At 39.4% G+C, this 27,293-nt stretch overlaps 1 protein-coding gene across 1 annotated transcript; it reads right to left on the minus strand.

Moving 5' to 3' along the window:
* Positions 1-13,574: 13,574 nt before the first annotated feature.
* LOC111921108 (beta-fructofuranosidase, insoluble isoenzyme CWINV3) lies at positions 13,575-16,169 on the minus strand. Its single transcript, XM_023916689.3, has 7 exons — positions 15,970-16,169; positions 15,804-15,812; positions 14,857-15,716; positions 14,573-14,731; positions 14,250-14,494; positions 14,065-14,155; positions 13,575-13,973 (listed from the first exon to the last, which is right to left on the minus strand). Exons 1-7 carry the CDS (start codon positions 16,136-16,138, stop codon positions 13,794-13,796), a joined length of 1,713 nt encoding a protein of 570 aa, XP_023772457.1. The 5' UTR covers positions 16,139-16,169; the 3' UTR covers positions 13,575-13,793.
* Between the last annotated feature and the right edge of the window lie 11,124 nt (positions 16,170-27,293).

Here is a 27,293-nt window from a genome sequence, read left to right on the forward strand (position 1 = left end):
AGCGTTAGAATAGCATTGTATAGTTTTTTATTTTTATTACACTTTGTACAGTGTAGGATATCTCTTCTGTTATTATTGTATCTATATATTGTTTGTTAGCGTACTAGCTGTGAAACCCGTATATTATACGGGTTGATTAAAACAAAATATTAAATAGAAACGATTAAATGAGAAGTTTATTTGAATTTGAAATTTGAAATAAATAAAAATTATGAGAAAAAAACATGCAAAAAATAAATAAATTAAAATTATTGTTTAGTTATCAGACCCGTATACTAAACATGTTAATTATAACAAAATGTTAAACACAAAGGTTTAAACTGTAAATTTATTTGAAATTGAAATTGAAATTTAAAATTTAAAATTTAAAATTAATATCATTATGGTAGGTTTAATTTATGGAAACTAATTAATAATATATTAGAAATGGAAAATGAAATAAATAACAAGTGGAAAATAAATATATCTCTAAATTATGAGAAAATGACATGTGCCAAATTGAATGAGAGAAAGACATATGGCAAAATCATTCTTATTTATTAGGATAGATATATGTTTATTGTGTATTTGTAATTATGTAGAGGTTGTATTCAGTAAGCCTTTGTATTGGCCTAACCAAAATCGGCAGCCCATATTGTTGTACTTTGTATTAATATATATTGCTATTGATGAGACCAAGTATACCCACGTGCACTTCCAATGAGCTAGTCAAACACCCTCTAATCAAACAAATACCCATATTCTGATTTTACCAATCAAGATTACCCAACAGTGATATGGAAAATTTGTAAATCACATTGTATTAGAGCATATCATTGCCATTCATGAAAACCATAATTAAACACATACACATGAAATTCATGCATATGTCAAGTTCGAAACGGCATTCTACAAATACGAAAAACATAATTGAAAAATTAGAATAAAGCAAAAATAAAAAAATGTGATTCAGGATGCATAGTTCGGAATTTCAAATTATACCAAGAAATGTCATGTTACGAAAAATATGGTCATTTTAAAAATACATATGATATTATTTTATCAAAAAAAAATTTGTGTCAAAACGAACATTTATATTGGTTAGTTTACTCAACTTGTATTTTGTTTATCATATTGTTGATTAAGAAGTAAGTTTGATTAACAATGAAACCAACTCCCGTTTTAAACAAACCAATTAAGAGCCCATGTAAGAGCAACTCCAACCATCCTCCATTTATCATCATTTTCATGTTTTGAAAGTCAAGAATCCTCCAACCAACCTTCAAATTTAACATAATTTTTGTGTTGGTTTTCTTTTAACACCAAATATGAAGGCAAAACATAAAGGCCTCTAAAAAACACAATTTTAGAGGTTTGTTGGAGTTGAATCACCATTTTAATGTTAAACAATCACTATTTTGTGTTATTGGTACCTTTACAATTTTCTTGTATCTAAGCTTTGACTAGTTGATGCTATATAAGTGTTGCATATTTATACCGGGGACCAAAGGGTTATGGACGTTTTCGGCAAAACTAGTTGCTAGTAGTTAGCAATTAGCTGATAGTGTTTCATTTTAGAGCGTTTTATTGAAAGTTTTTTCATGTAGTTTTTTATTTGAAGCATTTTGTTTAGTCTAAATGTTAACCGATCATGTTGTCGAACATAACTCTTTCTTTTTTACGAACATTTTTTTAAAAGCTAAAATCCAAAAACTCCCCTAACATTGCATATGTGCAAGCGTTTTTTAAGTTTTCATTAGCAGAAAATTGTAACTTTTCGACTTCGAACTAATTTTTATATAAAGTTAACAATACTCTTTTTATGTACAAAAGAAGTTTCTCTTTTCTCAATTCACATACCCACCCACCCCCTCAAAACACTAACTCTGCCCTGAATTCATGGATGTAGTCCCTTCCCACAAAACAACAAGTTTAACTAACTACAAAATGAGGAGGAGTGCCACATTTTTCAATGGTAAAAGCGTTACCCATTAGAAAGTATTAAACCTAATTGCTCATGATACCTACCATTATTTTAACTGCTACTGCATGTGGTCAAGAAATACACAGGTGTTTAACTACAAATGTAGAGTTTTAAAATATATAATAATAACAATGATAATAATAATATAAAATAAATAAAATAATAATAATAATAATAACATTTGTGAGTTCATCAGTTGTTGAATCTAATGAAAACTACAAATTTAATCACACATTACAAATACAACATAAAGTGTGTGTTAGAATCTATACTTTTGCAAAAATATAATTCATGCTTTCATTTGAAATAATGACAACATACATACATACTCTAACATCCCAAATTTCAAGAACAAAATTTTCATTTTTAATTTAATCATTCATAAAACAATTATTGAAAACACCATTGAGTCATCCCATATCGTAAGAACCATAAGTCATATGTCTCAAAACAAGTCATACTAATGTCAAAGTACAAATCTCAAGAGCATTATAGTGCAGAAAATAATGGTGTGATGCATTGCAGTCATGCTGGCTCCTTTCCTTTCAAAGAAGAAATACCTGAAACCAAAACTGAAAACCGTAAGCATAAAGTTTAGTGAGTTCCCCCATCATACCACATACCATGCAATAAACATACTGTCTAACATATTCGGATACTAGCTACCCCTTCGGTCTCTTTCAACCGGTAATTTGTTTAGCATATCAGGGTGATGGCCTACCCCTTCGGCCCTTTCGACCGGTAACTTGCCTAGCATATCAAGGTGCTAGTCTACCCCTTCGGTCCTATCAACCGGTACCTCGCATAGCATATCAGGGTGCTAGCCTACCCCTTCGGTCCTGTCAATCGATACCAGGGACTATTTCCCCCGTACTTCTACCATATCACACATTACTACATAAACACATAAGTCATATATTGCCTAGCTTATCAGGGTGTTGGCATATCCCTTCGGTCCTTTCGACCGGTATTGGGGCCTATCATACCCCTCTTACCTAATCACATATATCATAGCATACTAGAACATAAAGCATGACAGATAGTGACATACCAGATAATTATCAAAAAGACAATCATCTCTACTATAATTCTTATTAGTGGGTCGGCATTAGTGCCTTCGACCCACTTCTACTAGAAGGTAACTCACCTCAAATGTCGTGTAGTAGTTGAACTGTCCTCGGCTCTAGATCAACTCCTCTCAAACTCTTACACATAAAATCTCCTTTAATTACCCTTTCATACTCATAACCGTTTTAAGGGTCAACTCTGGTCAATGGTCAAGGTCAAAGTCAACATCCTAGCCAAAGTCAACATCCTGGTTGACTCAACTCGCCGAGTTGGTCCATCAACTCGTCGAGTTCCATGATCCATAAAACCGTGGAATCTCGATCCTACTCGTCGAGTTCTTTCATGAACTCATCGAGTTCCTCCTCGTAACATAGTCGGGACCTTTCACTCACAACTCGCCGAGTCCGTCCTTGAACTCGTCGAGTTCCTCAATCTTCATAACCTACAACCATGGCCAACTCGCTGAGTTATCTCCTAGACTCAACAAGTTTGCTCAGTAACAGAACAGGTTGGGGGACCACGACCCAACTCATCGAGTTGTATGAACAACTCGTCGAGTCCCCATAGTCTAAACCCATTCAGTCGTTTCTAGTCGGGTTCATTGCTTACAAACCATAAATCTGGTCCCCTAGGACTAAGTTACCACGTAAAGTTGCTAACTTTACGTTCATGGATCGTGTCAAGAAGCTAATAACACCAAAACTAGACTCCTAAAGAGATCTGAAGCATGGAGAAGGGCCAAGACATAATAAAGTTGGCAAATTTAAGTCTCATAAGGCCATGGACATCTAGATCTGAAGTCATAACTCCAAAACATGCTTACATCTATGAATGGTTCCAAAATAGGTTTCTTAAAGCCCTAAACTACTCCATGAATAGATCTAGTAAATGAATAGCCAAGGTATAGACTTTATACCTCAATGAGGCTGCTTTGAAAAAGAAATCTATGGATCCAAAGCTTCTTCCTTCAACCAAGCACTTCTAACTTCCACTCCTTCAAGGAAATACGAAAGAATCACTCTCTTTTCACTCACACACACTCAAAAGTCTCAAGATCACGAATTAGGGTTTTTGTTGGAATGGGGGAGGCGATGAGGGAGGCCACAGTAAAGTGTTAATGTCCTTAAATAGGGTGTAAAACCCTAAAAATTAGGATTTCACTCTGGCATCCCTACTCGTCGAGTTGAGGCTCTCAACTCGTCGAGTTGAGGCTTTCAACTCGTCAAGTAGACTTCAAGTCTCGCGTCCAAAACTTCCATTCCTACTCAACGAGTTTGGGGCCTCCAACTCATCAAGCCCCTTTGCAAAAATGAAAAATTCCTATTTAAAATACATACCAGGAACCAGACGATACAAATCTCCCCTACTTATTTTAGACTTCACCCTCGAAGTCTGTTGCGCCTGGAAACAACTCGGGGTAGTTCTCCCTCATCTCTTCGGCTCCCAAGTCCATTCCAAGCCCTTGCGGTGCTGCCATTGCACCTTCACCAACTCGACCCTTTTGTTCCTCAAATCCTTCGTCTTCCTATCGAGGATGGCTATTGGTCGCTCGATGTAGTTCAAGTTGTCATCCACCTAAATATCCTTTAGAGGCACCACTGTAGAATCATCTAACAAGCACTTCCATAGCTGGGAGACATGAAAGGTACTATGGATTTGACTAAGCTCGGCTGGCAGATCCAACCTATACGCCACATTGCCCACCTGGGCTATAACCCTGAAAGGACCAATGTACATGGGGCCCAGCTTGCCCCGCTTCCAGAACCGGATGACACCTTTCCAAAGTGACACCTTCAAGAGGGCCTTATCTCCTACCTGAAACTCCAGTTCCGAACGACGCTTGTCGCCATAACTTTTCTGGAGACTCTGAGCAGTCTAAATCTTGCTCTAGACCTGTTGGATCCTCTCCGTCGTCTTGAGTACCACTTCGGTACTCACCATGACCCTCTGCTCAACCTCACACCAGCATATAGGGGTTCTGCACTTCCTCCCATATAACATCTCGAAGGGAGGACGTTCAATACTCGCGTAGTAGCTATTATTGTAGGAAAACTCTGCCAAGGGAAGGTAGGTATCCCAGCTACCACAAAAGTCTAAAATGTACGCCCACAGCATGTCCTCCAAGGTCTAGATGGTCCACTCACTCTGATCGTTCGTATGTTGGTGAAAATTTATGTTAATATGCAGACGAGTACCCAACTCGTCATGAAATTTCTTCCAGAATCTGGAAATGAACCGTACATCTCGATGTGAAATCACTGAAACTGGCACCCCGTGCCGAGCTACTACCTCCCTGATGTAGATGCCGGCCAGCTTCTCAGCCAAAATACTCTCCTGGATCGGAATGAAATGGGCACTCTTGGTCAACCGATCCACGATGACCCAAATCGAATCTACTCCCCGTGCGGTCCTGGGATGTTTTGTGATGAAATCTATGGTAATGTCCTCCCACTTCCACATAGGGATATCCAACGGTCGCGTCTTGCCATGAGGCCTCTGGTGCTCTACCTTGACCTTCCTGCATGTTAATCATATCTCATTGTACCAAGCTACATCCCGCTTCATGCAGGGCCACCAGTAATCAGGATGAAGATCTCTGAACATCTTCGTTGCCCCGGGATGGATGGAAAATCTCGACTTGTGGGCCTTATCCATCAAAATCTGTGGTACTCCACCCCAGTAAGGAACCCAGACCCTCCCATGCAGGGTCAACAACCCACGATTGTCATAATCAAATGAGGCCACCTAGCCTATGATCCGCTCACACTTCTAGCGCTCATCCTTCATACCATCGACCTGCACCTCTCGGATCCTCTCCAAAAGTGGAGTCACCACCGTCATCCTCAAGAAAATGTCTCTGATTGGGGTTGCCTTGCGGCTAAGCGCATCGGCTAAAACATTGGATTTCCCATGGTGGTAGAGGATCTCACAGTCGTAATCATTCACCACATCTAACCACCGGTGTTGCATCATGTTCAGATTCGGCTGATCCATGAGGTGCCTTAAGCTCTTGTGATCCGTGTAAATGGTACAAAGAACCCCATAGAGGTAATGCCGCCAAATCTTGAGGGCGAAGACAACCGCCCCTAACTCCAGATCGTGTGTCGGGTAGTTCGCCTCGTGAGGCTTCAGCTGCCTCGAGGCGTAGGCAATGACATGCCCCATCTGCATCAATACTGCGCCCAAGCCTAAGATGGATGCATCACAGTACACTACAAAATCCTCCATGCCCGTTGGCAGGGCTAAGATCGGTGCCTCGCACATCACTGTCTCAAAGTCTCAAATGTTGTCTAGTGCTCAGGCCCCTAGCGATATACAACAACTTTCTGCGTCATTCGGGTCAGTGGTACCACTATCTTGGAGAAATCCTGTATGAATCTTCGATAATAGCCTGCTAGACTGAGGAAACTCTGAATTTCAGATGGACTTCGGAATCTCCCATCTCATCACGGCCTCCACTTTGGCCGGGTCGACCAGAATACCATTCTGGTTGACAAGGTGCCCCAAGAACTACTCCTCGTGCAACCAAAACTCACACTTAGAGAACTTGATATACAAGCTATCCCTCCTCAGGGTACCCAACACCTCTCGTAAGTGCTCCTTGTGATGCTCTTGCGTCTTGGAGTAAACCAAGATGTCATCAATAAAAACTATCACATATCGATCCAGCATCGGTCCGTATACGTGGTTCATGAGATCCATGAACGCGGAAGGAGCATTGGTGAGCCCAAGGGCATCACCACGAACTCGTAATGACCATATCGAGTCTGAAAAACAGTATTCTCCACATCCTCGTCTTTGACCCTCATCTGATGGTAGCCTGAACGCAAGTCAATCTTGGAAAACCAATATGCACCATGTAGCTGGTCGAATAGGTCATGAATCATCGGGAGTGAGTAACGGTTCTTCACCATTGCCTTATTCAACTCCCAGTAGTGTATACACATCCGATGGTGCCCGTCCTTCTTCTTCACAAACAGGATCGGGGTTCCCTGCGGCGAACTTCTCAACCTAATGAATTCCTTGTCTAACAGCTCCTGCAGCTGTGTAGACAACTCCTACATCTCGGGAGGAGCCAACCGATATGGTGCTTTGTCTATCGGAGCTGCATCAGGGTTTAGGTCGATCCTAACTCCACCGCCTCTCCAGAGGTATCCCAAGCAACTCTTCTGGAAATACTTTTGGGTACTTTCGCACCACAGGAACATCACTTACGGTCGCCTTACCCGCCTCCCGAGTATCCATAACATAGGTGACATATCCTGCGCAACCTTGGTGGAGGTAGCTCCTAGCCCTCGCCGCCGAACACAAAGTTGGTCCACACTGCAGCCTCTCGCCCTAAATCACCAACTCTCCCCCACTTAGGGTCCTAATGTGTATCAACTACTGCGCACAGTCGATCACCACCCCATTAGGGCTCAACCATTCCATGCCTATGATAACCTTGTTCCCCCTCAAAGGAATGGGAACCAAACCCACAAGATACCGCTCGCCGTACAATCTCAATAAAAAATCTCTGAAACCCTCTGATGCCCAGACTGATCGGTCGTTGGTAATCTCGAACTCTAAAGAACAATCCAACATGCCTAAAGACTTAGGAAACCTCTTGCTAAGTTCAAGAGAGACAAATGATCGGGTAGCCACCAAATCGAATAACACCTGAACTGGGATACCGTTCACATGGAACGGTCCTAACAGAACACATAAAACATAGAACCTAAATAAGATAATTGAAATGTAATAAGAGTTAGGGAGGAGAAATCGTACCCATCACCACATCTGGTGCAGCACGCGCCTCTTCGGCGGTTAGCTGGAAGGCTCGGCTCCTCACCCTGTCGGCCATCCACGCTCTGCAGGGTCATTGGAGCTAGCGCCTCCACTGGCGCTCCTGATTTCAATATCGGGCAATTGGCCTTTTTATGGCCCTTCTGATTGCAATGAAAGCAAATCAGGTTTGATGTCTGAAGATTAAGGCTAGGGGTAGTACAATCCCTACCAAAGTGCCTAAGCTTGTCGCACTTATAGCAGCCCGATGACCCCAGTCTACAAACTCCCTCATGATTCTTGCCGCATTTCCCACAGTGGCTCCGGCTCAGCTGGACCTTCGACCTAGAGTCAGATCCCTTGGGTTTCTTCCCTGAAACCTAGTCACCTTCCTAGCCTTCACCTTCCTCTTCCGGATGTGCTCGATATCAATCACCCACTCTCTCGCCCTGGCTATCATATCCTCCAAAGTCGGGCATGCTAAGTAGTTGACATGTTTCCGGATGTCAGCTCTCAACATATCATAGTATCGGTTCTTCCTCATCTCCTCATCCCCCGCATATTGAGGCACCAATAATGCCCTCTCCCTGAATTTGGCGGTAATCTCCGCAACTATCTCAGTCCTCTATCTCATATCAAGAAACTCCTTGGCCAGCTATTGAATCTCCACAGCTGGCGCAAACTCGTCCCTAAACCTGGTCATAAAGCTCGAACAAGTCATAGCCTTAATGGTTGGGGCTCCCAACATATCACTGACTGCCTCCCACTAGTCTCTAGCTCTATCTCTCAAACATCCCGCAGCATACCAGACCTTCGACCCCTCAAGGCAGAAGCTCGTCAACTGTGCAGACTCGATGTCTGCAATCCATCTCCTGGCCACAATGGGGTCCTTCACCCCGTGAAAGTCTATCGCACCACAGCCCCTGAAGTCCTTGAAAGAGAGTGTGCATGTCCCTGTCTGGCCAGATGCCATGTCACTCCTGAACTCCCTGAGACGCTCCTCCATCAGCTCGATGATCCCTTCCTTGATCAACCCGAAAATCATCGGGTCGCCTCAAGGATGCCTCTCGTAATCTCAGACGCGATGAACTCGCGTAATCCATCATCAACTGGCTCGGAGCCTGTACCCGAACCTGAACCTGAACCTGAACCTAACCCAGATCCTGAACCTCCTGCTCTGTGACGTGTCACCACTGTTCTGAAAACAAAACACGTAATCATCAGTCATACATAACCTCAAGAGGTTTCACACACTCTACAAGTTCCCTGGTTCCATCTCATCCCTCCTTGACTCGAGTACGGATCCTCTTCTTTCAGTAGTACGGGCCCATACTACCTTCCACATCTATCCCTACTTTCCTCAAGGATTGCCTTCACTTCACCAAGTCCCTTTCATTACTACTGCTCGCTGCACTAATCACATCCTAGGCTTACCCTATGGTAACTCTCCAACCTACTTTTCGCCATCAGCTACATAAGAAATACCTGCTACTTTTACCTAACTAGCTCGCGAATACCTTTATATATCACTAAGACTAAATAATTCTTCGAATGAGACGTCCTAGCCTACAACGATTGGACTTAAACAAGAGCTGTGAAATCAAGCTAAACCTAACCTTCTGAAATCATTTAGTCCTCGTAATATGTAACTTAACGTATTCGTTTACTAATTAGTTAAAGATAACTAGAACTCCTAAAAGCACAAAGCAAATAGCATTCGGGCATTGAGTAACCAACCCAAGCATATCCTATTCAAGTCATCATATCACTGACTAATCACTTCTAGCATGAAATTCAATAAGCACATATAGCAGGCACACAAGGCATCTTCCTAGATCCTTAGCACTAATCTAACATGCAGTTCTCATACACATACAATAGGCATATAAGGCATCCTTCCTAATCCTCAGCCCTAATCAAGCATGCAGTTCTCATAATCATATCATATATCATAACAAACATGTATGGGTATCTTAGGGAAAACTTACTTGAACTCGGCCGATTTCACACATCACTCACCTTGTTCTTTCTCAAAACTCTTTAATTTAAATTTTAAAAAAATTATTTTCTTGTAAAAATCTTTCAAACCCTCGATTTGAGTTTAGACACCCCAGAAGGTGTGTCCGAATCCCTCAAACCAAAGCTCTCATACCAACTTGTAACATCCCAAATTTCAAGACAAAAAATTTTATTTTTAATTTAATCATTCATAACACAATTATTGAAAACACCATTGAGTCATCCCATATCATAAGAACTGATAGCTTATTTTATTTCCTTATTTTTATTAGTTTATTGTATAGTTGTTTAGATCTTTTTATCAATATTGCATTGTATTTTATTTATTTTCTTTATCATGGATCGTACTGGGGACTTTTTATGTTGCATGAGGTATTTTGTACGGTTTTGGAGCTTGTTGTGGTTATTGTTTAGCTTGGAAATGGGCTTTGTGGGCTTCCGAGGCATTATTGGGCTTTGCGGATCCATTAAGGGAAATTTGGGCTTAAAAGGCTAAAGACTTGGATGAAGTGGGCTTGTGAAGATGGATCATGGATTGTTAATTTGGGCTTGGAGCATCCATATTTGAAGCTAAAAGATGATTGATTAATTTGAATCATCTGGGATATGGAGGGGACCAAGGGAATTTTTTGTAGTGGGATCTATGCAGTGATAGCGGTTTAAAATCAAATATCGGTCAAGGACCGATATTCGATATATAGATTATCGCGGTGGGATATCGGTGGGATATCAGTATTTTTATGTTATGTAGGGCCTTTGTAACTTTCTGTTTTATTGGATGAATACATGGTCATTAAGTAAAACATATAGTAAATTAGAAAATGTTTGAAGCAAATGTTTATCAATCTCATAAAACCCCCACCATATATCTACATTTTAATAATAAATTAAGTGACTTAATAAAAAAATTTTAGCTATAAACGCTATTTCACTGCTATCCCACCGATATTTGTCAAGTATCAGTCAAATATTGGTCAATATCGGTCACTATCGCCGCTATTTGTGGTACCGCTATTTTGGACCCCTATTTAGTACCGCTATTTTACCAACTACCTATAACCGTTATCCCACCGCTATCTCATCGCTATCCCACCGCTATTGACTGCATAAAGTGGGATGGTTAGTGGAGGAAAAATGAGCCAATTGCATTCCAGCAGCACTTGCGTGGGTGGAATTTCCGTCGTGCGGGTACCCGCGCAACTGCCTAATTTTGGGTATTTTGGTCATTTGGCTTGCCATTACCTTGGGGGATCAGATCTATCAGTCTTAACTTCAATTTTACACCATTGGAGACCAAAAGAAGGCGATTTTGGAGCTTGAAACTCATTTCTTTTCATCTTTCTAAGTTATTGGTAGATTCTTTATGCAATTAGACTTTTGTGATTGTTATTCTATTGCCATAAGTGGCTAAATCATCTATTTTGGTAGACCTTGGCTAAAACCTTTGAATGTTTGTGGGTTTTTGAAGGATTTATGCTTATTTATCATTTATCTTATGTCTATGATTCTAGTTCATATTTATATGCTTGTTTAATGCTTTGATCATGAGCTTGGTGCTTTAATAAGCAAATGTTGGTTTATTTCTTTGGTTTAGCATTGAATCAATGAATTTACTTAGAACAAGGGCTTTATGATGGTAGAAATCATCTCTAGCTTATGCATCATAACTCCTTTATGGATTTGTAGGCATTAACATCCTCTAGAAATTGGGGATTCCTTCTTCTTAAGGTTAATCAACTTCTTGGGTTCAATTGCTTCAATTGGATCTTTGATTTTAATTAAGAAGGTGTGTTGTGGCTTCCCCAACCTCCATAGAAGTTATGAGGAATCTTGGCATATCATGCTTCATGATTTCTATAACCAATTTGGGATGAATGATAAGCTTCATTGAACCATTCCAACAATCCCAACCACCATTCCAACAATCGCAACGACCACTAGCTGTTCTTCATAACCATACCATCGTGTTTATTAATTTTTATCATTTGGTTTTTTTCTAAACTCAATAGCAATCGACAACATAAGAACATCATCCAAGGTAAATTTATCATTCTCACAACCATCATTTTCTTTTTTATTGTTTTGAAAACCTAAACATGTAATATAAATGTATGAAAGATTTTATGTCTTTGCCAAGTGTACAAAAATTTTATTTTCCAAATCCCATGGATAGTTTCCACTTCCATCACAAAATCTCTGCCATTAATTGAGAAATTAGACTCATTTTGGTATGTTACTATGAAGAATACAATCAATTTATTGGAAGTCTTTTTCGAATATGTAATCTGGAATGTGAGTTGCATATCTTATTTTTTGGTCTTGAAGCCCACTGGGAATTGAGAATGAATGTTTAATGAACACAACAAGTCTTCCATGTTTCTTCTTCACGATAGGTTTGTTATATTCTTGTTAAAAGTTATTAGAAAAAATAATAAATAAATAAAAAACATATGTCCTTCATAATATAGGTAAGAAGGTAGTAATTTTCTTTACAACATGTTTGTCATATTCTTGTTAAAAGTTAATCACACATCTCAAGAACAAATTCACAGATTAAAATCGTTTCTTTTTGCAGCTTCAAACAAAATACCTGCAAATATTCTTTTGCAGCTTCAGACAAATTACCTGCAAATATTCTTTCAGAATGGTGAAGATTTTAGAGAGAGGAATACCAATATTCTCTTAGAATAAGGAAGGATAATATTCTTTGGGTTCACATACAAAATTTTTTGGTTATGACCATATGGTATGCATTATGTCATTATCACTAAAGTTTGTAAGGATATTTTATCATAGGATTTGATAATGTGTGTTTTTTTGGCAAAGACATAAGCATTGCATATATTAGATGATGAAGAAAAATGTCTTCTTACATAATGATATTATTATATAATATAATTATCGTTTAATGTTAGTCTCACAGAATGTCATGCTCGTAAGAATGGTTGGAATCAAGTCGACTCAGGACCATTGAAGAATATCAAGTGCATTTGTTCAAGAATTGTATATATAAGCATGTTATGTTTTTTAAGAAATTATTTCATTTTTATGACATTTTGTTAAAATATGTATAAATGTATTAAAGTATATAAGATTATATATGTATGAATCTACATTCAGATGTCCATAAATATATAATGATCTTGTTCTTTTTCAACTAATCAAGAATGTAGTCTTCTTAAAAAAAAGTTTATTTATTCAAATATGTATTCTATCATAAATACATATCCTTACGTTCTTATAGAATATCATTCTAACAGAATACAGTCGGTATAATTTCAAATTACGTTAGATTCGTGCATGCTACAACGTACACTTGTGGATTTCGAAGAAGCCTTGTTACATCTGGGTTCAATTACTTTGAAATCATGAATAAAAAAGAATATATCAAAACAATATTTACATAATTACATCAACGTACAAAACCCCAAAACCACTAATATTTGAATAACACATTTCAAAATTAGACAGACATACTAATTTAATCTTCAACATTATGCCGTATATATATACGGTCAGTCGTAATATATGTTGTAAATATTTGTTTATAATTATATGTTTTAAATCGAGCACGGGCAATCCGGTATTCTAAATCACAAATTTTAATGACATTTATCGGTCATCATAGCCTTTTACGACAACCTTTTTGTAGTTGTATTATATGAAGTATGAACCGCGCTTTTAACATTTTAGAGTGAATTGGGTATTTCGTGCTTGGAAAAAAAAATTTAAGAAAGTTTAGTCATAAAGATATAGCAACTGAAGGAAAATTTTGTCAATTTGTTGCGTTTTGGTCGTAAATAGTTAATATTTAACAAAAACAATTACGTTTAACACATATCACATACACATAATATGTAAAATTAAATACGGCAGTTTTGTCTTCTTAATACTTCTTCAATTCATGGAATATATTGCTACTTTATTCAAGCCTACAAACTGATTTATATAATTGAGGTGAAAATGTTCTCGTTTCTCATCAGTTGCCTTTGGCCTTCTTCATACTCCAAGCATCTAACCTTGGGATAACCACATCAAGACTCCCATTGTTGAAAGCATAAACATGGGCTTCGTTATAAACAGAAAATTTTGGATAAACTCTAGCCGTAATGCATGCTCTCCCTTCAGCTCCAAAACTCTCGATCACTGAATTGTCTACCTGAAAAAGAGTAAAGAACAATTACAAAATATGGAACTTAATTAAAAATAGTTATAATCTGCAAGAGTTCAAACATTAAACAACTTCATACCAAGCTCCTAAGTGAAATCATTTTATCTTTGTGGTTTATGTAGATAAAAGCTCCGTATGTAGTTTTATCAATTCCTTGTCTCAGGGAAGACCTGGAAAAGTTCAAATCGAAAGAATATGAGATATGGGTCATCTACAAGAAGTAAAAAGTGCATGAACAAAATGTATGAGATTATGAGAATGAACCTGCTTTGATCACTACACATTAGAACAACGAATTGATGGTTATGGTTGTCTTTAAACACACGGAAGAAGACTGCAGTTTGTTCTGTCAAGTCTTGAGAAGCCATTAACAATAACCCAAATGGACCTGCTCCACCAATGACGCTCGATGTATTTGTGCTACAAAGAAGTTGAGGATCATTCCATTTGGGGTCCAACGCCTCGACCTCTTCTAGTTTTGGCAGCATAAAGGAGACTTCTATGTCAACCTAGGCAAAGAAATTATAAAATGTATCAAGGGTTAGAAAATCGTATTTTTGAAAGAACAAACTTGTAACAGAGATAACCTGTGAGGCTGTGATCCCTGAAACTTCAAATAATGATTCTCTTTTTAGCTTCTTCCCAAAATAACTAACATGCTTCTCCCGCAATTTTTCAGTTTCCTTAACTGGCCATTGTATCAGCTGGCGTCGAGTGGAGTCCAGATAAACTTGACGAGGGATAGACTGCAACTCCCATCAAAACTAGTCATTATTATGGTTTATTAACAAAGTAAAAATTAGTAATAAAGCTACTATGATTTTGTTACAAGAAAGTTGGATGTTAATAGTTTTCGAGTATAGCTAAATACCTGGAGTCCAGCCCATTGTTTCTTTATATCATCAGTTGACCTATCTGACTCGTTTATCCAACCCCATAGTATCCTCCTATTCTTCACACTATCAAAAAATGTCTTGGATGCATAGAACTTTCCATAATCATATCTCAAGTCTGAGCTACTTCCAGTAAGACCTTTATGATCATCTGGTAAGAACTTTTCTTTATCGGCATCATAGCTTCCAATTGTGTAGTAGTCATGTGAGTTAAAGCTTGCTTTCAGCACATACTTGAGGTTCATTCCGATCGCTGAGTTCTCAATCCCATCTCTACTGTTAATAGACACAGGATAAAAGTCTGGACACTCCCATATATTAGTATTCTTCCCAAAATAAAGTGGCTCATCATGCAAGCTCCAGTGAACAAAATCTTTACTCCTATAAAGAATTGCCACTCCTAGATTGTTTCTCAAACCACCTACAACTACCCTCCAATTCCCATCTTTCCCCCTCCAAGCTGTACTTGGATCACGGAAATTGTCTGGTTTGACTCCATGAGGTGGAGTCATGATGGGATTGCGAGAATATTTCTTCCATTCTTTTAGAAAGGGGTCTGATAAATTCTTTGGCATTGCAAGATTCTGAACTTGCTGATTCTTGGAATCGAGTCCAGTGTACAAAACCACTGGTTTGTTTCCTGGAAGGATTGTTGTGGAGCCTGACCAACAACTGTTGATGTCAAACGGCTTGGTTGGGACAATAGCGTTCTTGAGGTGAATCCAGTTTACCAAATCATGGGAAACTGAATGACCCCATAGGATTGTTTTATTAAAGATTGCACCATAAGGATTGTATTGATAGAATAGATGATAAACTCCCTTGTAATACATTGGACCTATTGCATTAAATGAATGATCAGAAAACAAAACTTATAATCTCTCAAAACAAACATCTTGCTAATTAAAGTAACTTAAGGGATTACCATTAGGATCTGTATGTTAAAATACCCGCCAAAATATACAAAACCATGCAAAGAGAATAAAAATGGAGTAAGTACTGTTTAAAATAATAAAAAAATGAACATATAATAACAACAAAAACAGGGAGAATGCGCGATTATGGTTATATATGTCACAAAGTTAAAATACCATTCAGCCAGTTCTTTGGGGGTCGGAGATGGAAATATGGTCTCCCTGGTTGGTTTTTGGGACTTGGATCCCGATAAAGAGGCATAATATGAGAAGTATCAGAAACCTCCTTCCCATTGCAAAGCAGAATACAACACATGTATAGGACACAAAAAACAGAAGCCTTCATTTTGAGGTCACTTGCAAGAATGCGAAGTTTAGTCAGAAGTTCAGCCGTATTTAAAGGAATTCAATTCTAAGAGAAACGTGTTAGTCGCAATCATGCACCACAATCAATAACATAAAAGCATACGCACTTATTATGTGATTTGATATCTTGACCCATTTATTTTCCCTTGTCATCAAAAACAATTGTGGATAGGGATTGCTCAATTGATTCGAATTTGATCGAAGCACCAAAGGTTTCATTTTGTAAATTACAATTTTTTTTTGAGGTAAAAAGCATTTATTGTGTGGGACCAACTACATTTATTTCGAATCAATGTAGCTGAGATTGCGTTTGTTAAGTTTTGAACTTGTGTTCATGAACATAGAACACGGAATATATAAGAAATGACCTTCTTCCATTTAGTGGAACCTGGGGCCTCTTCCGAATGATCAAATAATATGCCTAACTTCCACTTCTAAGTTCTAAGTGCTAATATTCTTGGCAGCATTCAAAATCACATGTTCAGAAAGCATCTATTTACAGGCCAGTAAGACATACCAGCTTAGCTAGACCAATTTGTTGCCTGATTGATGAAAGTCATCGTCATAAAAAAGGAAAAAAATGGAAGTGGTTTGTTGGACCATATGACATATAGGTATAATGAATGTGGTGGTTTTGGGAGGTGGCAGAAGCCTTGGTGATGGCAACTTTGACAAGTGTAGTGCCTAAAGCATTGTGGTAGTAGGTAGATTTTAGTGGCAGTTCCTTCAAGAATGGAGAATGAAAGTGCACGATGGTCCAAAATGGTGGACCTGGAGAAGGGATCTATGCATGCGCAATATAATGCAACGTTTATAAGGAAGATCTTGTTCTTCGTGTCTTTGTTAGAAAGATGCGCACATGTATAATCTCATCGAGTTTCACTCGTGTTGTCGATGGTGTCCCCCATCGATTCTTGTGGAGAGATCATCAAGAACTCCATATATCTCACGAATCTTGATCTTTAATTTGCTATATCATATGATTTTCACCAAAGCATTGTAATGGCATCATGGCATGACTGCTATAATTTATACTAAGGGATAAAATTGAAATAGATAATTTCGAATTAGGATTATGCGCCTCAGGTATTCCTCCAGGTAACCGAAAGCAAACGCTTCCTTCGATGGTTCGGCACTGAGAGATCTTTAACCTGAATACACAAACAATTCATAAGCTGAAGATCTAGAAGACTTTCCCGGACCAACGCTCCGATGATAAAGTCAAAATCACATAGATATGAAGTAATTCGTTATGTTAATGGATTCGAGTGAACGTACCTCCTAATTTTCCTGTAGCTGATATTTATATCGTTCTCATCGGGAATCATTGTTTCTTCCTACCGAGCATGTTTTAATCTTATCACATTCATTTCTTGTAATACCGAAGGTACAAACGTGTGTACATAAGTAACGTCATTAGTCACTTCTTACTAGTCTTAGGTATTGTCATTAATCAAACATATTATAGTCTGTTCTCTCGTTAGTTCTGATGTTTAACATCTTTGTTCTTTACTTAGATTTGTCTTGCGCCCAAAAGGAAGATTGGCTACACGGGCGACCATCACTCGTTCGGTCATCGTAGATGACTTAATTGGTTCGTTAATATTTAGAAGGTCCTTCTCAGTGCCATATACCCTATTAGGGACCAATATGTTGACATTGATAGTTTAATGTCAGATTTTCATGTTATATTATAGTTTAGGGACCAATATATTTAGGGACGTACTTGAATACTTTCGTATTAAAAGAGTTATTTGAGGTGCATGCAACCGATGAAGATTTGTTCAAAATTAAATAAGTCGGAGAGGGTTGTTGACCCATAACCACAAATCTAGGAGAGATGTGTGATACAAGAGGAATGATGGATGACTCATCCTTCCTTGGAAAGAGAAATGCATCCAACCAAAAGTAGTTAGAAAAGAGAAGTGAATGATGTTCAATTCTTTCCACGAGAGAGAAAGGATCTTTCCCAAGTTAAAATATCGCATTCTCCTCTTTAACTCGGACTATGCTCGGTATCGGTTCAACCATAACTTGTGCATTTTAATATGCTCTCATATGAAGTAAAAGTGAATGTCATTATGCTTGCTCCGACCATGAAACATGGGATTTTTCATCAAGGAAATTGCCTACTTGTTATCGACATATACAACGATAGGTATGATGTGACATCTCGTAAGCTCCTTCATGAGGTTCCTAAGCCAAATGGTGTGACATACCGCTACTATGGTTGCCATGAACTTGAATTTACACGTCAACAAAGCAACAAATTATGCTTTTGAAATTACCATGTAACCGCATTCCTTCTTCCAAGATTAAAAATCATGCTGCTTGTACTCTTGATACTAACTATGTCACTTCCAAGATCACTATCGGTAAAACAAATTAGGTCTTATTTTTCACCACTCGTTCCATAGTTGAGTCCATGGTTAATGGTTCATTTTACATACTACAAGATATGCTTCAGTACTTGGAAATGCAACATGGTTTGTTCCTTTATGAAACAGATTGCAATTCCAACCGCAAAATGACAAATCCAATTGAGTGTGCTTTAAGTACTTCAAACAACTCACCACTCGCCTATATTTAGTTTGTCGATTTTTTCACTGTCTTCATCCTTTTTAACCTTCAACTTCGGTTCCGTTGGTGAAGTTGTTAGGTTGTAATCTAGTTATATGAACTGCTCCAAAATCTTCTTTGTATAAGTCGTTTGTTGTAAAAAATATTCCCCACTTAACAATTCAATTCCAAGGTAGTAAGAAAGTAAACCTAAGTCACCCACTTTAAGTTCTTTTTTTCTTTTATTCCTTGAAATCGATAATGTCTTCCGGTTCCTTTTGTAAAATGTCGTGTCTGGTGAGCATTTTGAAAAACTAAGTCATTTTAAGCGTTTATTCAAATGAATGTTCCAAGATCGAGGAGCTTGTCATAGACCATCGAGAGTTTTAGAGAGCTTAAACACGTTATAAATATGTACTTTATCAACATGTCATTTCAGTATGGTGACATAGACCACCTCCTTGAGATCTCTATTGAGAAAAGCTGACTTAACATCAAGATGGTGGATAACCTGCTCATGTTGAGCCGCTAAAGTAAAAACGAGTCATGTGATGTCAATTTGTGGTATCGATGCAATAACTTCATCAAACTTGAATCCTTACTTTAGTACATAAACTTTTTCATCAAGTCGAGCTTTATCTTTCACCATATTTTCCAAGTTTTCTTTGTTCACTTTAAAGACTCATTCAAGCCAATTTCTTTGTAGTCTAACAGAAAATTGGTAAGTTGCCACGTCTTGTTTTTCTTTATTTCATCCAACTCCATTTGCATGGCCTTACACCACACTTTATAGGTTCTAGTAATAGGATAGATTAATTTCATTACTTGTATATGATTTAGAACATCAAATGAGTAAAATTCATCATCAACTTCCTACAAACATAAAACACCTAAGATTCACCATTGATGAAACTTCAAAGCTTCAAAGCTCTCCAAACTCCATAAAAAACGAAATTTACTTGGAGTTTGAGAGTTAGAATCGATGAAACTATAAATATAGTTAAATCGTTCTAACAACAAGAGACTTCGGATTTGGTGATTTCACCAACACCTAGGTCAATATCAAGCTTATGGATAGTTATGGATTATACATCAAGTGCTTCTAAGTGATGATCCAAGCTTGACTCTTCAGTCATCCTTTAATTTACACCTTAAATATACCTTCTAAGCTTCAAATCCCCATGAGAGCCTTCCCAATATCTCCAAAACCTATTTTTCCTCTAAATGGGGTGTTATTTCAAAATTTTGGGCCAGTTGATAAGTTTAGTCACTCCATCACATATCCTTTCTTTAAAATAACTAATTATCCTAGTTACTTCGTCAACACCTTAATTTTTCAGCTTAAACCCATCCTTATAATATTCCTAACAATTTAGTCCTTAAATCAAGTAGAATCTAGTCTACAATAGTTTGGGATAATTGACGCTTTTTGCCCTTATTTCCATATTTTTAATTTGAAGTCCAAATAACTTACGAATATCCTTAAATCCACATATATGTTACTAAATTAGGTTATTTAACTAATATTATTTATTATACAAAAAATATATTTTTACTAAAAATGGACAAAAATCCTAAGCTCGAAATGTGGATGTTATAGAAGATTGGAAGTGAAGATAAATTCACAGTGGTGTTTTATTATTAATTCTTGAATTAGAAGCTTGTAAGGTAGCCAATTCTTCCATTTCCCTTTAGTTTGAGCTTTAGTTGTTCCTTAAACATGAATTCTATGATAAAATTTTGTATTAGATCAATTTAGTGTCAAATTGTAAGTTTATAACACTAATTAATTATATATATTCGTCTATATGATCAAAATTTTGTTATATGACATTTAATGGTTTTTTAAAACCCTAGTTTTATAACTCCATACATGGATCTAATGGAATTCAAGTTTAAGTGTGTAATAGGCTTAGTATTGTGTTTTAGATGTGAGTATACTAATTATAATTCCAAATTATGGTGTTGAATCGATTGTATGATTGAAAGTGAAATTTTGGTGTTTTTGTTGAATTCTAAGCTTGATTTTGAAGAAAAAACTCTTGGACTCATTGGATTTACAAATTTAGCATGTTAATAAGCTTTTAGTATTATTATGATTCAACTAGTATCATCCTTAACGAAAATCATAGGTGGAAACTCATTCTAGTGATATTGTTTTAGATTTAAAACCTTAAGACTAAAGTTTATTAGATGATCTATTTAATCTTAAATTTTATCAAGATAATGATGATTTAGGAATTTTATTACATCTTTGAATAGAGTTTGGACCTATTATAATTATTAAAAATCACTAGAATTGGTGTTAGAAGCATTAGAATCGGATTAAGCAAAACCAGGATGCTTTCTTTGAGAGTTTTTTTGTAACGTCCCCTTTTCGCAACCAAACTTTTCATTTTCAATTGAATTAAAATCCATCTTCATATAAAATCAATTTAAGAAAATTCATTTGTTCAAAGTACAATTATATGAAAATTCAGAATGATATAATAAATGTAGAACTCCAATGCAGCTGATGAGTGTATACAGTCACGTCTTTGCTTTCCCATGATCATCGACAGTACCTGAAAAACATTTAATCCACAACTGTAAGCGAAAGCTTAGTTCGTTTCCTCCAACATACCACATACCGCAATACACGTACAAGCATACATGCATCGGCCTTCAATCCATGACTGGCCTGCCTCTCACGCCTACAACATACAACTGGTCCGCACCTGGCCTACAACACACCGCTGGCCCACCCCGGTATCTTGGCATATCGTACAAAGCGGCACCGCCTCAACCCACCACAAGATATCTCGACATATATATCAAACAAACAATTAAACAAGAACATCAACACAAGCAACTATCTACACTAGTCTACATATCTAATATCTCATTGTTGCGTACAGGTCACATAGTACACTACGCCAAAACTCGTCGATCACCAATGAATACATAGTTATATATAGTCAGAAGTGATATATCCAGTCGAACAAGTGATCTCACTCTATAGCCCACAACCAAACAAGGAGCACGCAAGATGGATAGTCGTAAGCCGAGGTGAGATTGCCACGTGTCACTCTTCGGTTGACACGTGTCTTGGTGATTCACTTATTGCCACGTCGTATTGATCAAGAGTTGACTGTTGACTTGACTAATGTTGACTTTCTCAAAATAGCAACGTACTTTCATCTTAATCTTCAAATGGTCATAACTTTAATCATACGGACTCCATTTTCGAGGATCTTTATATCCACAGAATCATCTTAACAAGATCTATAACTCTCCTCGACTATCTTTTGTTTAATAGCATTTCTCAATTTAAAGCAACTCTATGCTTTATTTCATCTACTTATCTCATATAATCCACATCTTGTGAAATATTACCTATTACGAAAAATAGGTTTTACAAATCTTCCCTCGTTCAAAAGATTTTGTCCTTAGAATCTCTTGAAGTCTCGTATTACATATCTAGGTTATGATAACTCTTGCATATCATATCTCATCATACTCGTTTACTTTATTCTCAACTTTTCTGATCTCATCTATTCATTTATCATCATGTCCTATACTCTTATTTTTATCTCATCTAAGAATTTCTCATCACATATCTCTACTCTTTATCTCAACTTATTATCATATTTTTCGTTTAAGAACTATATACTCTTACGCTTCATCACAACTCATTATCATAACTCAATTCGTCCATTTCTCTTAGCCTTTCATATCTATCATATGGCACTCGACTTATGAATCATTCTTAAGTCATGACTGTAGGTTGTGACATCCCTAATTTCCCGTCCATAAAAGACCGATTTATTTATGCTTTATTTAAAAATTAGAGTATCCTTTTAAGAATAATATTGCAGAATTTGTTCCCAAAAATATGATAAGTATATTATCAAAGCATTTCCGAAGAAATGTATTATCATTATATTAAAAATGTTGGGATGTCATCGTCAATACAGTGCATAAGCATAAACAGAAATAATATAGGCCTTACAAACATATATTATTCTAACAGCGTATAATCCATAGATTTCTCATCTGATCATCACACCTATGCTCTTTTGCCACTACCTGTAATACAAGAAACTGAGTGGGTCAGGCTTGGGAGTCTGGTGAGCACATAGGGTTTTCAACCCAAGATAATTAAGTTCTTTAATTACATCAAATCATTCAACCTGATTACCTGTTCCCGTTATCCTCCTCACTTTTTATACCTAAAGCATCTAATTTAAGGGACCTATCCTAAGGATTATCATCGGAAAGACAATACTCCTTAGGGGATTCCTCAACAATATATGTTAGTAAGGAAACCATGAGGGGGATGGAGTACACCTGGTGAACGCGTAGTTCAAAAACACCTATAGGTTGCGAGCCTGCTAGCGTTCCACTGGACTGTCTAGAATAGTCTGTGGTCGTCATCTATACTCTGCTAGATGACTGGATCAGATTAAACATCGAGGTCTCTCAGCATTTATTTCATCTTTTGTAACGACCCGAATTTCACGTCCAAAAATTTCGTTATAACACATTACATAAAAAGCATTAATAATTAAAACATTGTTTGATTTAAACCAATTCACATCGAAAACCAATTTGAAATCCACCATCATTTAAACAACCAGAATATCAGAGTGTCAATCCCAGAATAAACTCATAACTGCGGAAACAAGAGTGTGTGTGATTAGCCACTATCACGCCTGCTCCTTCCCCTTGGCTGAAGAGGTACCTGAAACAACAACTGAAAAACGTAAGCATGAAGCTTAGTGAGTTCCCCCATCATACCACATACCACAATAATAACATAACACACATATATTGTCAGGCATATCTGGGTGCCTGACCTACCCCTTCGGTCCTCTCGACCGGTTATTGCCAAGCATATCTGGGTGCTGGCCTCCCCTTCGGTCCTCTCGACCGGATACTGCCAAGCATATCTGGGTGCTGGCCTCCCCTTCGGTCCTCTCGACCGGATACTACCTAGAATATTTGGGTGCTGGCCTCCCCTTCGGTCCTCTCGACCGGATACTGGAGACTATCTCTTCCCCTCTACTACTACCACATAGCACATATCACAATATCAGAATCCAACTAGCATGACTGGGTATAACTACCCCTTCGGCCCTATCGACCGGATATCTTGGGGACTATCTCCCCTGCCACTACTAACACATAGCATCATATCATATTAGCACATAAACATAGCACAGGTAGTCGTAACCCCTAGATGAATATCACAGAGACAAACATCTACATACAACTCCTACTGGTGGGTCGGCATTGTGGTCGTAGACCCACCGCTACTGGAAGGAAACTCACCTCGAAAAGATTGTTGGTCTGTGTGGGACTCGACTATCTACTACTGCTGCTGCTGCTCCGGACGTCCCCCGGCTATAATTCCCACAAAACGATCAGTCAAACACCGCTAGATGTTCTTAGGGTAAAATGACCCTTTTTACCCCTTACCAAGTCAAGTCCAGGTCAAGGTCAACTTACAGTTGACTGGACTCGCCGAGTCCGCGAGCAACTCGCCGAGTCCATCCCTTACTGATCTGGTCCCACTCACCAGGTCCCTCTCCCCACTCACTGAGTCACCCTTGACTCGCTACCCGGGACTATGGGGCCGACTCGAGTCCCAACTCGCCGAGTTCCTCGAGGAACTCGCCGAGTTCCTCGAGCAGATCCCCTGCTCGCTTTCAATCCACACCAGAACACCCCATACAAGGGTTTGGGGTTTCGGGACTACGTTACACAGTTAATTCCGCGCACAGGTACGAAGGGTTGAGCCTTCGATGCTTAAACCCCTCGTGATCTGTGGATGTTCATATGACTCGCCGAGTTTGAGGAACTACTCGGCGAGCTCCAGGAAATCTTCATAGGACTCGCCGAGTTGTTCTTCAAACTCGCCGAGTCGACGACCATCTTCATAGAACTCGCCGAGTTCCACTTTGGGACTCGCCGAGTCCTTCGACCCATTCCCAGAGTAGGCCAAATCTGGGACATGCAACACTTCAAAACCACAAATCCAAGGTCCTAGGGCTCATTTACCACGTAAAGTTGCAAACTTTACGTGCATGCATGGCCCTATGAGCTCAAACATGCAATTCCAAGCTCTTTAAGAGGTCCAAAACTCAATGGGGACCTCAATCACCTCAACCACAGAGACTTTATGCTACTAGGATGTCCAAAAGGTCCAAATCCGAAGTCCTTGCAGAACATTAACCATAGACACATAGAGAATTAGGTTCTTAGGGATTAAAACCTCTTTTTAGGGATAAAAAGGGGACTCAATGAACTAAAGATCAAGGTAGGAACTTTTCTACCTGAATAGAAGCCCTTCACAGAGTAGATTCCGGATCTTCTTCCCTTCTTGCACTCTCCAACCTTCTCCTTCTTCTCCCAAGCTCCAAACCACCTTCAAAATGCTAAAAATCACCCACAAGGACACAAAAGGGGCTAGGGTTTCATTCTATAGATATCTGGGAGTGCTAGGGGGAATGGAGGCTGGGTTAGATCGTTTAAATAGGGTGCAAGCACCCGGGTTAGGGTTTAAGTCCAGACAGGGTCTACTCGCCGAGTCCCTCTGACCTACTCGTCGAGTAGACCGAGTAGATCTCGCGTCTAGTCTCGCTTCTACTCGGCGAGTTAGTCCTTCAACTCGCCGAGTCCAAGGTTAATCATGCAATATAAGGAGATTTAATAACCAAGAATACATACCAGGAACCAGGTGCTACAAATCTCCCCCACTTATTTTAGACTTCGTCCTCGAAGTCTGCTACTCGATCCTGAAACAGCTCGGGATAATGCTCCATCATCTCGTCCACTAGCTCCCAAGTCCATTCCGAACCCTTGCGGTGCTGCCATTGCACCTTCACTAGCTCCACCCTCTTGTTCCTCAAATCCTTCGACTTCCTGTCGAGGATTGCGACTGGGTGCTCAATGTAGTTCAGGCTGTCATCAACCTGAATATCCTCTAAAGGCACTACTGCTGAATCGTCCACTAGGCACTTCCGCAGCTGAGAAACATGGAAAGTGTTGTGGATCTGGCTGAGCTGGACTGGCAGATCCAGCCTATACGCCACCTTGCCCACCCGGGCTATAACCCTAAACGGTCCGATGAATCTCGGGCCCAACTTGCCCCGCTTCCTGAATCGAATGACGCCTTTCCAAGGCGACACCTTCAGGAGAACCATATCCCCGACTTGGAACTCCAAGTCGGATCGACGCTTGTTGGCGTAACTCTTCTGTCGACTCTGAGCAGTCTGAAGCCTGCTCTGAACCTGTTGGATCCTCTCGGTCGTCTTGAGCACCACTTCGGTGCTCCCCATGACTCTCTGGCCAACTTCACCCCAGCATATCGGGGTCCTGCACCTCCGTCCATACAACATCTCGAATGGAGGGCGGTCGATACTCGCGTGGTAGCTGTTGTTGTAGGAGAACTCAGCCAAGGGCAGATAGGTATCCCAGCTACCACCGAAGTCTAACACGCACGCCCGCAACATATCCTCCAAGGTCTAGCTAGTCCGCTCGCTCTGAGCATCCGTCTGCGGGTGAAAGGCGGTGCTAAAATGCAAACGAGTGCCCAACTCGTCATGAAATTTCTTCCAAAATCTGGAAGTAAAACGCACATCCCTGTCCGAGATAACCGATACTGGCACCCCGTGCCGCGCCACGATCTCCCTGATATAGATGTCAGCCAATTTCTCGGCCGATATGCTCTCCTGAATCGGGATAAAGTGAGCACTCTTGGTCAATCGATCCACGATGACCCAAATCGAATCCACTCCACGCGCGGTCCTGGGAAGTTTCGTGATAAAATCCATTGTGATATCTTCCCATTTCCACAGTGGAATATCCAACAGTTGCATCTTGCCATGCGGTCTCTGATGTTCGTCCTTGACCTTCCTGCAGGTCAAGCATAGCTCAACGTACCATGCCACATCCCGCTTCATGCAAGGCCACCAATAATCTAGACGAAGATCCCTATACATCTTCGTCGCCCCGGGATGAATAGAGAATCGGGACTTGTGCGCCTCCTCCATCAAAATCTGGCGCACGCCTCCGTGATACGGCACCCACACCCTACAGTGTAGTGTCAATAGCCCTCGGCTATCATAATCGAAGGAGGAAACCTGACCCACCACACGCTCGCTCTTCCGATGCTCCTCCTTGGTAGCCTCCTGTTGAGCCTCCCGAATTCGCTCCAACAAGGGGGTCACCACGGTCATCCTCATGCATACGTCCCTGATCGGCGCCGCCTTGCGGCTAAGCGCATCGGCCACCACATTGGCCTTCCCCGGGTGGTAGAGGATCTCGCAATTATAATCCTTTACCACGTCCCACCACCGACGCTGCCTCATATTCAGATTCGGCTGATCCATGAGGTACCTCAAACTCTTGTGGTCCGTGTAGATGGTACATCGAACCCCTTAGAGGTAATGCCGCCAAATCTTGAGGGCAAAAACCACCGCCCCCAACTCCAAATCATGTGTTGGGTAGTTCGCCTCGTGAGGCTTAAGCTGCCTCGAAGCGTAGGCAATGACATGCCCCCTCTGCATCAGTACCGCGCCCAACCCAGAAAT

Source organism: Lactuca sativa, chromosome 6 (assembly GCF_002870075.4).
Source record: "Lactuca sativa cultivar Salinas chromosome 6, Lsat_Salinas_v11, whole genome shotgun sequence".
Classification (NCBI taxonomy): domain Eukaryota; kingdom Viridiplantae; phylum Streptophyta; class Magnoliopsida; order Asterales; family Asteraceae; genus Lactuca; species Lactuca sativa.

What these genes read in the sequence shown, in the direction of transcription:
- LOC111921108 (XM_023916689.3), bottom strand. Translation starts at nt 16,138, where the DNA reads ATGAAGGCTTCTGTTTTTTGTGTCCTATACATGTGTTGTATTCTGCTT. An exon ending in ATGTGTAGTGATCAAAGCAG is followed by an intron (nt 14,156 to 14,249) that starts GTTCATTCTCAT and finishes GAACTTTTCCAG; the next exon opens with GTCTTCCCTGAGACAAGGAA. An exon ending in TGATTTCACTTAGGAGCTTG is followed by an intron (nt 13,974 to 14,064) that starts GTATGAAGTTGT and finishes ACTCTTTTTCAG; the next exon opens with GTAGACAATTCAGTGATCGA.